The 17807-nt window shown below is 32.7% G+C and overlaps 1 protein-coding gene across 1 annotated transcript in view; it reads right to left on the bottom strand.

The window, feature by feature from the left end:
• LOC115441530 (probable chitinase 10) overlaps positions 1 to 17807 on the bottom strand; it is a 95787-nt gene that overhangs the window by 38085 nt on the left and 39895 nt on the right. The window contains exons 2-3 of the mRNA XM_030166350.2: positions 7726 to 7804; positions 1860 to 2062 (exon numbers count right to left, since the gene is read on the bottom strand). Coding sequence (XP_030022210.1) covers positions 1860 to 2062; positions 7726 to 7804 — 282 coding nt within the window. The remainder of the gene's footprint in view (positions 1 to 1859; positions 2063 to 7725; positions 7805 to 17807) is intronic.

The following is a 17807-nucleotide window of genomic DNA, read 5'->3' as shown; positions in this document are numbered from 1 at the left end:
AAAATATATAGCGGGACTTTTATCCCAGAAAAGCTCCTTCACGCAGGCGAAGCCGCGAGCAAAATCTAGTATACTCATAAACAGCTAAACAAATTTTATATAAAATTTGATACACACATAGACCATATCGTGGATTAACACGTAGGCTACTTCTTATCCGGTAACTTATCCCGTAAGAAATAGCAAATTGAGATATTTTGTATAATTTGTTAAACAGATGGCGCTGATGTCGCGTCCTATTGATGATTATTTGTACACCGATTGGTGAAGCCGCAAGCAACTTCTAGTATGAAATTTTTAACAATGATTAAATGTTTAGCGATGTTTGGTTTCCATTTTACATCAGGTAAATGGAGACCGAGCAAGCTTTTGTCTTTATGATTGTATTGAATCAGTCCACATGGAAACGACTAACAAACGTTCGAAGGTCAACAACTTTGCATTCGAAAAGCTCGATCGTGTCCGCATAGTACTTTACATCTGCAAAAATACTTATTACACATTACAGTACGCTTTTAGATTTTATTTGGACTATATAAGGTACATATTTGTTTGACTTTTTAAATGCCAGATTAAAAGAATTTTGTGCTCGGGTGTCGGCAAGGCTTAATACATGCGCCGATATCATTTCCTGCCGCGACGAGTGCTGTGGCATAATCCCTTTCTATAGCAGACATATTGAAGAAAGGATATATGAAAAATAAAGTTTAATCAGAGATTACGTAAAGAACGGGGATATTTGTGAGGCAGCTTCTTAATGAGATTGGTTTGTCATTGTGTCATTAACTTGTAATGGTAGAATTTTTATAGAAAATAATCGAATGGAATTGGCTTAAGGAAAACCTACTTTTAACTTAATTCTACTTGATTTATGGTTGTTTAACATTTCCATTTACTTACATAATTAATGTCGATTCCCAGAATCCTATTTTACAAACATAAGTATTTTTTTATACGTTTGCAACGAACTTCAAGTAGAATTTAAATTATCTTTGTTTCCTTAACATTGCTGGTGATCGGATATATATTATATTCGCCCGGATCACGACCACTTCTAACAGGCCGGCATAATTGTGGCAACTATCGAGGGGTAATCATCTCTCGTCAGTCTTCATTCTATTGGACTCCACTCCACTTACCATCAGGTGCAGTGGGGTCACTCTGACGTGTCCATAAATAAAAATAGCTATTTCATTATAAAGAGTTTTTAATTACAAGTTAAATTGTTTCCCTTACAAATATTTCTATGGTACAATACAATTCTATTGTTTGTCGACGTAATATGTCTTTCGTGGTTAGGAAATGTTTTGTTATTATACACATTACGTTTTGAGCTTCGAAACTCTCCAACTTGGGTCTTATAATAGTCTAGAAAGAAGCTTCGTACTTGGGTAATGTTTTTGTAATGTTTTTCATTGTTTAATGTTTTTGTGTAGCAATTATAATGAGGCCTTGAGTTTGCCTAGAGCCTAGGGCACACATCTCTGACTTTTCGAAAATACGTGGGTATTCTACTAAATACAAACCCTTTCTAATGACGCATGGAAATAATATTATAATATTACACGGTCGTTGTCTCCATGTGAGTATTGAAGTTTACGTGGTGAGCTTGGTAGGTAATCTATCATTTTATTAGTTTTTTTTACATTGTATAGCAGGTATTATAAAATATTTTTTACACTCATTAAATTTAAAGATACACCATATATTAGATATAGATGTTTATACATGCTTTATTTACTATTGGTATTAATTAAAGCTTTTCTTGAGATAGTAACATACCTATTAGATATAAATGTTTACATATGCTATATTTACTATAATTATTAAATAAAGCTTTTGTTGGGATAGTAACTTACCTTGTATCCATCTTTGTCCTTGTGATGGTCAGTGGTGACAGAGTTGTCGATAGCTGCCGATGATTTCCGGCTCGCTATGTTCGGCCGCCCACGGATCTTAGGCCTGTTCACACTAGCTGACAACACTTGATCTGTAGACCTGGATACGCTGGTCGACACTGATGTTGAAACTTTGGACGGTTTGCGAAGTCTTCTGCGGACGGCTGGAAAATATTGAGTTAATTAAACTACTGTAGATCGTATGTATTATAGTTAAAGATTAATTTGGTCAAAATGCAGAGCGATTGTAAAACTAGACGAAATTGTTTTTCCGGTTAAAAACTTGTATTGCGCCGAACTCAGAATTAAATTAGGTTCGGACAAAGTATTATTAGAACGACAATGAAAATAGATATTTTCATATGTTAATAATATTCGTATTTAGAGCTTTTGCCGCCGTATGTGGCAGTGATTGTGCTTCTAATAATAAATTGACCTCTATAGAGTTATTTCCATGTCTAATTATAAGCATCATAAAGCACATAAATTTTGTGAAAGCCAGTTAAATAATTCAAATCGTGTCTTCAGTCAAAACACGGTTTAGGTTGTCGCTAAAACTTCAGTAAATTGAATGCCGGAAGCTGCCTAAAAGTTGTCCCACAACGTTTAGACGTCGTTTTAAATTTATTCACATATTTCGCTGCAAGTTAGGGAGTTTGAATATAGAGGTAATTTTATAGAGCAAAGTTCGAGAAGCTAGGCCGCGTAATATTAGCATTGTATATTTGCCGCCATGTGTGGGCTTTGGTTTATAACAAAATCTATATACATATATTATTATGTAGATGTTCAACGAGAAATGCAGCAAATACTTATAATTAAAAACTCTGTACATTCTAAAATGTACGTGTAAAATATATAAGAAAATATATTCTTATCTGTCTGTCTTAGTGGCGTAGTTGTATTGTGTAGGGTGCGACTACCCTTCTAAGGTCTCGGGTTTGAATAGCAACAACAATATTTAGACAAACTAATATTAATAAAAAATATCTGAAAAAAAAATACTTTTAAAGTAAATAAACTTATTATTTAAACAAGCCAGTACTTGAGTTGGGGTGTCTTTACTTTGTTGAGACTTTGTAGAGCGATAAACTTACTAATTAAAGCGAAGCTTATGCAATCATTGCATATTAAATTGCAGTCGTATTAACATTCGTCAATGTTCCATTTCTATAAACTCAGAAATGTTAAGTAAACATGAAAAAATTAATAGCACCTTTGAGGTAAGCTCAAAATAGTTCCGTATAAATATTGAAAGAATTTTCTTTAAACTTAAAAGAGTTCTCGTTCTTTCACTCTAACGTTCAATTTCTTCCATTTAAGTAAACATCAAAGAGGGTTGCAATACGTTGGCTTCGCCGCTCTATCGCCTTTACATGCCAACAGCGCAGTTTGATAAAACCAACTTTACCTGCTACCTAAAAGGTAAGAATTCTCGGTAATTCTTAGAAAAATATTTTATACCAATTAAAGTAGAGGTATGAGCAGCAATAGCCTAAATGAGAGGGAAAATTATTGCTCAGACGAATGTCCTGTTCAAAGTCAAGGGAACGCACCGACTTTTATAAAGACAACTATGTGTATTCTTAGTATATTATCGTTTCGTTTAACTTTAAAGGAAAACACCGTGCGAAAATCTATATATCTGAGAAGTTCGTCATGAGAATTTTGGAAGGAATTTGTCTATCAATCTGCATTGGACCAGCGTGGTAGAGTATGGCCAGAAAAGAAATCACCTTCGTAGAAGATGCGGCCCATGTCCACTGTCCAGTAATGGGACAGTGTATATAGGGCTGATATTATTACATATAATATAGTTAAGGTAACGTGTGTTGTGGATCATATTCTTGTTTTCATGTTTCTCTATGATTTCACAATAAAATAAATATATAACCTATAAATATCTAGATGTTACGAAATAATATTATTGTGAATCTGTGAGATGGTGCATGTATTTGTAAATGTATTGTGACCATTAAATTAACTATTTATGAAAATATCCATTTTATTCATTTTGAAATAAGAAATTATAGACTCATACGTACATACATAAATGCTTTTTCATAATCAGGCTAGCAGCCCTAATTCTCGTAAAAACTAAACCCGAAGAATACTCACTATTCATCAATATTACGAGTTAAAAGGCACCCAATTTAAATAGGTTACGTTCGCTATACTACCGCGATCGTATTTATGCAACACCTATGCTTTTATTTTTTATTTTTTAACAATATATTTTCGCCGTTCCAATCTGTTCCGAGCAATAAAGTTGATGCATGCTTTGAATTTCAAAAGCATAGAGACCGCGTGGTAACTGATCCAAACAATTGAAAATCAAACGAAAATATACCAAATAACCGAAGCATAAAGCTGAAGTTTGCCTGTGTGCCTATTTACGTTATATTACGAATGAGACATTGCATTTTAATACAAAAGTACAGTCACATGTAATTTAGCAAAGTTTACGGATCTAAAAAATAACATTTATGCATTTTGTAAATTTGTTGCTTTGTGTCAGGCTTTAAATTGATTTTACTCTGGCTATATGAAACAAAAAGTATTTTTTACGAGGCTTTTATATTCTGTGGTAAAATTATAACACAAAAAGGTAATTTATACATAACAATATTTTTATCTGTATGACTACAACGAGGCGATATTTTTATTACTAATAATATTTACAAATTGTAGTTGCAAAAGTATCACTATCGTCTTCAATTCTAAATCTTAATACATATTTCATAATCCCAAAGGCCTATTCAAATTTAACCAGACTTGATTGCATGGAAAATTACATTTAACATATGCGCTTTTATATATCGTGCTAACCGTTTAGCTATATCACGTGTAAATGTGTTGGTGTTTTCATAAATTACATAAATCTTAAACGTTGGCATAAAGTGGACATACCGGCATAGATTATGTTATATTTTAAACATTACTAGATGAAAATAATATTGCTGCTTTGTTAAAATCTGTCCACTCTAGTAGGGGTTACCTGCCATGGCTGAAGGACATCCATGGCTATAAATAAATTTAAAAAAATATTAGGTTACCCGCCTCCTTAGAATGAACCAATCAATTCTCGTACGACTAAGTCGATGTCATTTAATTTTGATGTTTGTGATTAATCCAGAGACCAATACGCCAGTCACGTGTTAGCCTCTCAACCAATCACAATAAAACAACACGGAGTCGTGTTTTATTTATTTTCCATATTCTAAGCACACTGACCAGTTTCCCAGTAGGTATGTCTAACTAAGAACGTTTAATATTCATCAAGATTCGTCTCATCTATTTCCTACAATTAAAACATTCGACATGTAACACACGGCACGATTTTACAAATGATTTATCCTTAGATATAGAAAATTACTTTAAATTAGACGTGTTCGCCTTGGAAACGACAAAAACGGAAGCCAAGCATTATTTGATTGCTACGTTGAATTGATAATTGATATTCTTATACAAATACAATTGGCTGGTGAATTAACAATTTTAGTAGTATAAGGCTCGACCAGACGTTTATCCTACTGCAGCAGGCATATGTATTGTTTCTTATGATTTTTTGTCTGATGCGGCCTAAGTCACCTGTTGTAAGATAATTTTAAAGCGAGGTAAATGTTTTGTATCGCTCACATCACAAAAAAAAAAGAAAATAGGAATAAGTAAATGTAATTAACAGTCATAATGTCGGCAGATATTGAGAGTATTTTAAAAACGTATTGATCTATTTTTAGGTTTGTTTTAATAAATAAATTAACTAAAGTGAAAAATACTTTTTAGACTCCTTGTTTAAAATTTCTGCATTGAAAATACAGCGTATAAAGAGTAGGTGGTATTCTCCAATTTATAAAACATGTATTTGAAGCAGAAACACGTCTCTGCTTTTAAGGAAAACTGACGTAACGTTAATCCAATTTAAAATCGATGAATATTTTAAAATCGAATGTATTCCTTTAACGGTTTCAATGTCAAACATATTATTTAATATCAGGTTCTTTTGTTTATGGCGCCTTCGCTTTAGACTTGTGTAAAGTTTTATTGCTGTTATAACTTTGTGCAAATTTGGAGGATTCCTAAATTGGGAAATTATTTGTAAATATTTATTACTGTTTGAAATTAGCATAGTTATTTTAAATTGCAATAAGTGCTTTACCGCACAGCACAGTCAAATAATTTCACCTTGTATCTATGGTTCACTACATAATTCCGTCCCTGCCTGCCTATTTAGGGATAAGGTGTGTGCTTATGTATATATGTAATGTGTGTCAAAAACATTATTTTACTAAATTACAATCATTATGTTCATCTGATATGGTTTTATACCTTTAGAAATATTTAAGAATATTTTTAATTATAAACCTTATCCACAAAAACTTTCCTGGGCAGGTTAAGCCAGGTTTTTTGGCTAAAATAAATTGTCGGATTATCAGTAATATATTTTCAGCGGTCTGGACATGCGTCGCGTTGGGACACGTCGCGAAACTTGGACGCAGCAATAATTCCAGATGACTTTCATTTAAATAATGTATAATGAACGAAAAACGGTATCGCGTTTAACTGCATGAGACGAATGAAACGTTAGTATGGCAATTTTAAAAATGAAAAAAAGAACATATCAGTGCTGTAAGTTTGCTTATGATAATAGAATTCATAATTTCTTTCTTTATGAATTAAATCTGTAATATAATAGAGAGTTGACTGCCTCGGTGGCGTAGTTGTATTGCATGCCCGGTATAATAGCGCTCTGAGGCCCTGGGTTCGAATCCCAGGTCGGGCAAAGTGATATTTGGGTTTTTCTGCTCAGTATCAGCCCGGAGTCTGGAATTTGTGCCCGATATGGCGATAGGCTCGCCCCCTATCACATCATGGGACGGAACATACTTGGCGAAAAGTGGGTGCCCTAGTTGCGCCTCTGCATACCCCTTCGGGGATAAATGCGTAATGTTATGTATGTATGTATATAATAGAGAGTCTGAATAAAACGTCTGATGCATTATTTAAATAAAAAAAAAAAAACAGTAAAATTGATTCAAGTATTAAAGCCAAAGAAAATGGTAACCACAGTAGTGCTTTCAATCAATTCGTTTCCATTCCAACTGAATATAATTCAGTAACTATTGGACCGATATTCGTGTGGTTTCCTTTACGAAACGTTGCTGGATCAGATTAAATTTGGTTAGCTTTAATTTGCTGTTGCAGTAATTGCTCATTCGTTGATTTTGATTTGAACCACTGAACCGTAAATAATTAACAAACTTACTATATTTATAAAGGATTACAAGGTTTGTAGTAAACTAACATTCAATACTATAAGGTCATTGATCGGGGGACTTTAATCAGCTGTTGATATACTTATAAACAAAGTTTGCAGGAACATAATATGTGTTTCTCAACATATTAATAAATATACACTGTGATTTTATAGTCGTTGTGGAACCAAAATGTGCTGAGTTAGAATAATTTGTAGGACCAAAAAAAATTGAGAATTAAGTAATAGTACTGTTGATAATTAAAAAATATGTCTGATAACATTTTTCAATCGTTCGAATTTGATAATGATAGTAACGTCGCGACAATTAATTCATAGTTGTGAATAGCATCAATCATAGAGATTGTAATAATATGTGAGATTTAGTTGCATTAGTACAAGTTCTAATGTATTACTCGTAAACATTTATTTTAATGTTTATAGTAAATATTTTTATTTTATTACATTGGTTTTCTTTAAACTCTATTATTGACATAGAATTTAAAATGTTTAGTTTCAAAACGACTGTAAAATCATGTACTTATAAGCAGTAGTATAAATTCATATACTTACTTGTTGAATCTGATGTTGGTGCGATGACAGCTACTATCAATATGATAGTAAAGGTCCACCGCAGTAATCTTGGTGGCCACTGAAACAAACAAAAGAAAATTAATGTTGTAACGGATAACATATAAAAAAGATTTACTCATCGATGAAAACACGTAATACTATTATGGTGATGCGGAAGCCGTCGGTCACGATCTCTTTGTATTTTGGTCGTATCTAGACGGCTGTAAATACGATCCTATAAAATCGGTTGAAAGAGAACACAGGAAATACGTATTCGAAACAGAATTGGAACAAATGTGATACACGAAGAATTTTTAAGGACAGAAGTTAGAACAAATGTTTGAACTTGTAATCGCATACATGACGATAAGAACTCAATATACAAAGAGCAATTGCACACACACACACACACACACACACACACACACACACATACACACACTGCAGATGTAAACAGCAGAGATGCAACTTATGCGCCTACTTTCCGCCGTGTGTACCCTGACCCATGATGTGAAAGCGGGCGAGCCTATCACCATATCGGGCACACATTCCGGGCTCTGGACTGATACTGAATAGAAAAACCCAATATCCCGAACCGGGGATCGCATCCCAGACCTTAGCACCCTAGTCATACTGTGATATAATCAGGCCACAGATGCTGAAAGAGCATTCGATATTCAAAAATAGTTGAAACAATCAGAAGTCTGCGTTCACTAAAACCCCGTATTATGATGATGTTTCTCACTACTATGACAGTGATAATTATCATAGATAAATGAAAATGTCCAATGTGTATATAAAATTATAGAATCGGTTGTCTGCGTCCACCGTTAGATGATTAAACCAGCTCGTTCTAAACCGATGTAATCTCACACCAAATAATATCATGTCGGAATAGCGCGTCGGTCCCGACCTTTATCCCCTAGATTACAGTTTCAGACTAGTGCGACGCATATCCATGAATAATGCATCGAAACTCGCATCACGTCCTGTCTCGCATGTTCTCTGATTACATTTAGATCCTATGAATGGGGGATATAATTGAATATATGCACATATTAATTCCCGGTTTGTTGTTTGGAACATCCGTAATCTAGTTTGGCTGGCTGTCATGCGATAGGATTGACAACTTTGCAATGTAATTTGAGACTTAGTGTATTAGCCATAACTGACAGTTTCTGTTACAGGGCACCATCGCTTTATTTGGGTTTATAGAAGATAAACATATAATCGAACTTAAAATTTACTATATTGAAATAGTTTTTCACAAGCTCCTTTAAATCGTCATAAATCTACCACCGCTTCGAAATCTGTTTGCCGTAAAAAAGAAACGGTGCAAGAAATTCAGCAACACTATCTGTCAAAATGATACATTTTCTTGAATGTCAATGTCTAGAAGATGATTTCCACAAACAATAGTTAATTTGTAAAGTTCAACGGCATTACATATTATTTCATTTCACATTGATCTTTCCATAAGATTTCTTAACTAGTATAGTCTCACGGTAAACACAGCTCGGTTGCTAATAACTCAGTGTATTAGAAAGTATACTCCAGCTATGCACAAGTTTTCTCTGTTGTGTAAAATGTCGTAACTTTCTTCTTGATAGGTTAAGATCGTTTAAATATACTACCTCGAGCGGAGGAAATCAAACTAACATTAATGAATTTGATTTACTGAAAAATTAATACAGTTTAAAATTCTACGCCACTGCCTCGGTGGCGTAGTTGTATTGCACGTCCGATACAATAGCGTTCTGAGGTCCTGGGTTCGAATCCCGGGTCGGGCAAAGTGATATTTGGGTTTTTCTGCTCAGTATCAGCCCGGAGTCTGGAATTTGTGCCCGATATGGCGATAGGCTCGCCCCACATCATGGGACGGAACATACTTGGCGAAAAGTGGGTGCCCTAGTTGCGCCTCTGCATACCCCTTCGGGGATAAAATGCGTGATGTTATGTATGTATGTATGTTAAATTCTGGAATATAAATAACACAACGTTTTAGACTGGTACGGCAAGTAACTACCGAAACTTGATTGCAAGTGGAGTCCAGATAGAGTAAAGATTGACGAAAGATTATCCCACATCAGTTGATACAATTATGCCGGCCTGATTTTCAGTCCGACGCAAAACTAATTTCCTATATTCTATGAACTCTATCTTTGGAAATAGTTTTATTAACTTCCTTGTCATTGGCGATTCTATTGTTTATATTGACGCGTTTCTATCGTACATCCTATTAATAGCAACCGGAACACGTTCCCTTTGTCCCTAGGGATTGTGGGTAAGACCAGACAACCCTTCCTGAATTATGTAGGAATGCACAAATTACCCGGGCGGCTTGTTTGTCCACGATGGTTATGAATTATGGAGATTACACAGAAACCGTGTTAAGTTCCTTAACAATTGCCGGCTTAAAGGAAGGGTTCTTTTGTTTATTTAAAACAAGGCGTCTGTAAAGTATGTAAAGGTAATATTGAAAATCGTCATACTGCTTAACGTATAACACATATGTTACAAGTTACAAAAAGTATAGATTTTAGAATGTATATCGTGTATTATGTAAACACATTTAAGAAGAAATCATAGCAAAATGTTGTAGTGAGAAGTCCTCCATAGTATTATTAAGTTTACCGCACTATGTAATTTTAGTTTACTTCCTTACTTAATAATTTTATTCACCTTGGATGTCAAACAACTTTCTCTTGATGCGTGTCAGGATTAGAAATAAGGAAGCAAACGTGCCCAGGAAACTTGTTTAAGTGACATGTTTGATTAACAACGTAAAAAATGTGAGCGGACCAAGTCCTTTGTGTTCTCATTTTTGAATAAAAATTAAATATTCATTGCCTATGAATATTCATTACGTGTACTCCCAAATTAAAAGCCGAAGAGTCTAATCAAGGCATTTTGCAAGTGTGGAAAAGCTTGCTTTGTTGATATAGTAAAGTGTATTTTAAATAAATTTTTACGTATATAATTAACAAGAATTAACACGAAAACTTATTAGGTTTATAAAACATAGGTGCACTGATTACGAGTAAATATGCTTATAATAGAATAAGCTAAATATCAGATGAATTACCACGAATTATCATTTGTTTAGCATCTATTAGGAACGGCGATTGATTAGTAGGGAGTAGAACGGACTGCCGAGACGAATGTCCGTAGGTTCGATACCCAAGGGCACGCACCTCTGACTTTTCTTAAGTTATGTGTGTATTCCTTGTGAATTATCGCTTGCTTAACGATGAAGGAAAACATCGTGAGGAAACCTGCATACTTAAGAAGTTTTCTATAAGAATTTTGAGGGAATGAAGTCTACCAATCCGCACTAGGCCAGCGTGGTAGACTAAGGCCTAATCCAGTTTAATAGTCGAAGCCTATGTCCAGTTGTGGGGCAGTATGCATTATAGTGCTAATAATATTATTAGAATCTATGAATATTTAAGTATTTTGTTTGTATTTAGTATCATATTATATTGATATTTTATTTACTCTAGTAAAATTGTATTGCCATGTACCGAATTTTAGAACTGACAACAAGTTCATGACGTTCTGCACCAGACTCACCGTAAAAACGCAGTTAACAGAAAAAGTTGCAAACTGCACTAAACTTTGATACGAAAACAAGCAAACTCGCTAATGAACAACTGGGCAAAATATATTGGAAAATATTCATGTTAAAGTTTTAACTAACTTCCGCATAGTTTAAATTAATTAGGAGATTTTGTTTTCATTGTTCAGCATTTCATCTCACAGGCTAATAAATTAAATCGTTATGTGATTAAAAACATTATTAAGTAGTTTTTGCCTGCGGCTCCAGCTACGTATATAGCACTCAAGAGTACCTAATGTAGCTTTCTATTAGTGAAAAAAAATCGGTTTAGTAGTTTAGATTAGCGCGTTCAAACTCTTTAGTTTTATATATTAGTATAGACAAAAATGATTAACTATCTGATTACTAAAACGACAGATCTAACATCAAAACATTATAATAAGAAATAATACATAGGAATAAAGAACAAACTCAAAAACTTTATAGGCAATTCAGTGCAAATAATTAGGCAAATGCTCATTTAAAAAAGAAAAGTTAAATTAATTTTGTGATGTAACATGGAATATAAAAAGAGTACAATAAACATTTGTTGTTGTGATATTTAAAATTTACATTGTTGGGTTGTTAGCGCGAAATAAGGACAACGCCCGCGGCACTTTTAATTTAAAATCACTATTATACGCCACAATAAGGGTACAAATTACAAAAAAAAAAAAAAAACATAATGAAACTCTTTCAAGATCGCGATTATATTTTAATAGAGGAGCGATGCTTAATATTTTATTTTAGTAGAAATTTCAAACATTGTAAAGAATTGTTTTGTTTTTTTTTTATTATCATTCATTTACTTGAAAAATATTTTATTAATACTAACTAGTCTACCTAATATATTTGAAATAAAGGTTTTGTTTCACAACTTCTGAGTAAATGCTACTTGTCACATAAACGTATAAGCCGACTAATACGAGTTACACTGTCTACAAGTCACTATATACAACAAGACTACACTCTCAAATAAATCGTAATCAAATGAATACTATCTACATCAGCTGATTAATGTGATAACTGTCAAATAAAATGTAACTTATAACCGAAGATAGGCCAAATAAAAATCTCGTTACATTTAAATTCTCACAAGAAGAAAAAAGTCGCATGTAGAGTCAGCCACAAATTAGCTGAACGAATTCAAAATTTCAAATCTCCTATAAAGTATTGTGTTTTTATCAACAGTCGCTTTTGATTCACTAAAATAAACTTCAAAGAGTTTATCTTATTACAGATAAAGGAAAAAAGTATATTTTGATTTAATTCAATTTGTAGAAGCGCTTTGAAGTTTTGAATTTGTTTAACAATTTTTTTTGTCTGACTGTACCCTGGAGAGCAGAGGTATTGACAGAAATGTCGATGGAAAATTCCTGACTCCAATATCAAACTCGATGCTAGTTGCCAATTAGGGAGCAACGTGTAAATGCCATTTACTGTGACTTATTGGAAAGGCCGCAGAGAGACGCGTTAGGTTATTGGAAGGTTATAATTTAGAAAGTAAAGAGGTAAATTTTTAATGATCAATACTTAGTGTACGACTAAGTATTTTGTAGTCTAACACAAGGCTAGTGTTTGAAAGTTAGCCAACCAATTTTTCTATTGAATAAAAACTGATACAAAAGACTTCAGATTAAGATCATTAAATCAAAAGTGAATTCCAAAGTGAACTTGAGATGTAGAGTTGACAGCTTTTGATAAATAGGCTTCCTAATGTCAACCACCTTTAGGAAATAAAGCATGGTACATTGACTCATTACTCAGTGGAATTATGCAAATGCATACAAGGACAGCGAATGCGCTGTGAACTGATACCAAAGCGCAGAAAAACTTTGAATAGAAATATAAACCTGTCTTAGGGAACACACAATGATTTTGGTATGCACAATTAAGGTTTAAATTAAATGTTGAAAATTCCCACAGTCTATCAGGAGTATTTGAACTATACAAAACGCTAGTTTATTGTAGCACGCATGCCCGGCCGACTGTCCGCAAGGCCAAATGAAAGGAAAAGGAGCGGACGGCAAAAACTTGGCCACAGAGCAGCTTGTTGTCTAGAGACTTATACGTCTTTGTTTTATGTGGACACGGCCATTGAAAATACCTAACATTAATCCATACATTGCTGTATAAATATATACCTACGATTTTGTATATTAGGTTCAATTTAAAGATCTCCCCAATGTGCTATAAAGGCTATTGGAAAATATACAAGGAGAAAATAACAGTTTTTAAATAAAAAATAATAAAGAATTTATTATATTACATTCGAATATTATTGGCACTTCTACCGAGTCATGGAGAAATCAATACTACAACGAAAGTGTAGTTTCCTAGGGGTTACGCAGGTTAGATTCCAATCACTTGACCTATAAGAATCAGATAATGTCAAATGTTAACCACCAAGAAAACGGCTTATGCTAGCCGGAACAATATCTATTAAAATAGTAATTTATATTTTCTTGAATAAAATAAAGAGTTTAGCTATTATCGCCCGAATATCTTACTAATTTCATAATTGCGTGTTTTGTATAAAGGTCACTTTTATTTAAGGAAAAGTCGACGATACAGACAAAGCCGCGAACACCACATAGTTACCCATATGGATAGGAAAAACCTTCTAAATAATTGTTACTTTTACGTCATAATCAACATCTAAATTATTTCACGGAAGTGTCCAAGGTTAATGAGACATAGAAAACATAGTCCACACTTCGTCGCCGAATGCATATCCGCGTACATTGGAAACTATGTTTGGTTTAATGAATATACATGCCTAATAACTAAATATACCACGAATTTAGGAGTAAATTTTTTATCGGATATTTTATTAAAATATAAAACGTAATTTATATTTGTCAGATGTAAGAACATGTAAAAAAATATACTCTATCCATGTCATTTTATATTAAGAAAGGTTTTCATTAAAAAGTGAATACAAATTATAATACAAGTTTATCTCCTTATCATACAAGTACTTAATGCGTACTTAAATTTCAAAATAAATATGGCACCATTTCGTAAAGCAAATCTAGCAATATTGTTACAATTCGATTATTTATTGCTTTAACCCCATGTTACCTTAGAATGTTCTTCTGCACATACAGATAGAACTAACAGATATAAAATGATATTTATTTGACATTTCAACAACACCGTTTACATCTTCGCTAAATGATTTATCTTCTATTGTTATGGCTTCGGAAGAGAAAGCTGTAAACATATTTGATATTGTAACAATTAAATATAATAACATACTTATTATATATGTAATATCAGTTAAGCAAATACGACAATGAGGAAAAGCACAAAAAGTAATATACAAATATAAGCTGGGAAATTTGTCTAGCCTGTATAGGTACTTTGTAGTGACAATCCGTCTGGCAAAATACTGCCAATTGTCTATTTCTGGTATTAAACAGCAGTCTTCAAATACCGTTATATTTAAAACCATTTTAACACTAAGCAACAGTAGGTATGCAGTCATCATGCAGATGTGTAAACTATTACAAGTTTTCAAGAAAAACATTGCGATTAACCCAGTAGCAATCACACCTAAATAATGAACATGGCTGATAAATAAACTGGATTTTATAACTGAATCATATTGTGTATAAGTTGTATTTAGTGCAAAATTCACACTACCATTAAAAAACACGATTAACTTATATACATTCTTCGTGAGAAATAGTTTAATTTAATAAATACTAACAAGTAATTTGCAGCCTTCATGGTCATGGTGGTCATTTTACAATTAAATAAAAAAATATTTTAGCTATAGACGTTCCGATCTATGCAGAATGAGCTCACAAGTAAGCTCTATTTTATCTCAGTACTCTGTAAATGTTCGAACAATAAAGTCACTAGATTTCTATATTATACATTAGACTAGATTACATAGTATTTTTTTAAACAACAGTTATTATACATATGTTTCTAGTTTCAACAATAACCTTATATACAATATATAAACACGACCTTTTTATTTCCGAATTAGAGGTTGACACCAAGGTCGGCTGATCCATTATTTATCCTCTGCGAATATAAAGTGTGTATTAAAATACTTCCAACCTAAACGAAAGGCATAATGTAAATTAAATTAATATGAACATGATATATTATTTATCGAAGAAAATCTGGGAAGAAGATAAGTTGATTCCAAAAGTGATATTTAATATAATATAATAAAAAAATATCTCCGCGCAATCATTAGATTATTAATATAAATAAAAAGTAACATTCTTAAAAAATAATATTCAAAAAAAGAACGAAATCAATTAACTACAAAGTACTGCTTAAGTTACAACTCGACTAAAGTGCGTTTCTGACAGACTCTGAGGTGCCCTTGATCTAGTTGCCTCCGCTTTTATGTCGACCGACCCAAGTAAAGCACCTGTCCGACAATTCGCCAACGTTTTAAAGGTTATTTTGGAATTTAGACTGATAAGTGCCGATTTGAAACAATACATAAAAGTGGTATATTGAGAATAGGAAATTTTTACTTATGGTGACAAATTCATATCCTGTATCTTTAGAAAAAAGCTAACCGAAAAGCATGTAGAATTAATGAATTAATCTAAATAACAAACTATTATCGCAACTTCAAGCTATTATATATAATATTTAAACTCTAAGTCAAATTGTTATAACTTCTATTCTCTACTTCCTGCAAAAAAAGACCGTAAATCTTTAACAACATTTATCAACAAATATCAAGTCATTTGTCGTTAAATTATGGCAATACATAAAAAAAAATGGAAGCCTCCATAAAAGAATAGAAGAATTTTCTAGTTTTGTTATGTTAGGATGCGAATGCCTTTTAAAGCCAATCACTACATACAAACATCATTGAAACAGAAGTCTTGTTACAAAGGTAAAAACGATTACGATAATAACCTAGCGTCCTTGCTTTCTATACTTCATTCATGTATCATTCAATGTTGTGTTCATGATGCGTCTACGCAATAATTAGGCTCTTTAAAAATGATTTAGATGACTGTTTTCCGGTTCATTATTCTTTAATTGCAAAAATACTCTCGTGGCACACAGAACTGATTAAATGTTCATGATTAAATGTTCTTTAACTTGTGATTTTTATATTGTAGCTTTATTTTGTCATGCAAGAATAAGTATAAACCTTTTCGTGTAATATTACTATGTCCTCATTAGAAAGTATGAATGACAGAATCTTTAGAGATTGAGGAACTAAATACCGCAAAAAATATTGGCAATACTATGCCACTATATTGATTACTTAGCGGTTATATACATAATATACTGATCGATCTGCTTGGTATGTACGAACCGACTTCGTTTTCATTGTGCTTTCAATATGTCATCTTTAATATATTTTGTGCATTTTAAAAGGAACATTATGTATGTATGCACCTCAAGCAATGACCACCTTTGCGCTTGGCTTAACAACTTTGAGGAAAAAAAATTAAAAATAAAAATGCACTCCGTATAGCTATAAAAGCAAAAGCAAAAGTAAACCAAATACATAAACAGAATACGGAAACGTTTCCAATCTTGCATTTAACGAAAGAGAAAAAGCAGATTTTTTCCTCATCAGACATTCCATTTGTGAATAAAGTTAACTGTAAATATTCTTAATCTGTGAGCTCGTTCAAATTTCATTAGTGTTTGGGTACAAAAACAATTTGTATACAAAAGGTACATTCGAAACGATCACTTAAAAATGTGCATTTATTTAATACTGGATTAAATGTTGGTGTTATACCTATATATACAAAACTATTTTGCACACCTGTCTTCCAAAATCCATTATTGATATTTTATATTTTGTTTCTGTTTTGTTCAAAATAGTTAAATTTAGATTAAGATTTTATATAGTAAAAATTATACATGTTATAAAGCAAAGTTATATTTTTTTTATTGTTCCAATTATATTAATTCCACTTTGCACGACCTAGTGAATTTTGAAAGTCGCCGTAACCATTGTGTAATGACTGCAAAGGTATCATTAGCCGCAAAACAATAATAACAAATAAATGCTAGCTTTCTACTGTCCCTCATTAGTCTGTTGTTATATGAAAATATAGTATAATGTGGAAGTTAAACGAGTTATTTTCAAACAATTTTAATTCACATACTTAAACTTATAATGGGTAATTAGGAAGGATAATCTGTCAATAGCTTTAAAGATACAAAAAAATATTGAGTCTTCTGTACCAAATTTTTTGTGTGTTGCGACTTTCTGCCAGTGAATACTCTGTATGCAGTCAAAGCGCAAAAACAACATTAGGTACCTTGCCAGCTCAAATAAATTCCAGAAGAGTCCACGCCTTTTTTGTTGGACTCTGCAATGGGAGCCCAAATTGTAGCAAACCGGTGATGTTAGGTGTGTTTGTCGATATTGTCTTTTTAGTCGAGTCACTAGGATTTGGGATATCTTAATCAATATCAAATGCTCGTGTCAGGCACTTTAGATAGACCTTTTTATTAAATATTTTATACCATA

The sequence above is a fragment of the Manduca sexta genome, chromosome 12, assembly GCF_014839805.1.
Source record: "Manduca sexta isolate Smith_Timp_Sample1 chromosome 12, JHU_Msex_v1.0, whole genome shotgun sequence".
Taxonomy (NCBI): Eukaryota; Metazoa; Arthropoda; class Insecta; order Lepidoptera; family Sphingidae; genus Manduca; species Manduca sexta.
Note: the sequence above shows the minus strand (reverse complement) of the source record. Positions and strands in the feature narration are given on the sequence as shown.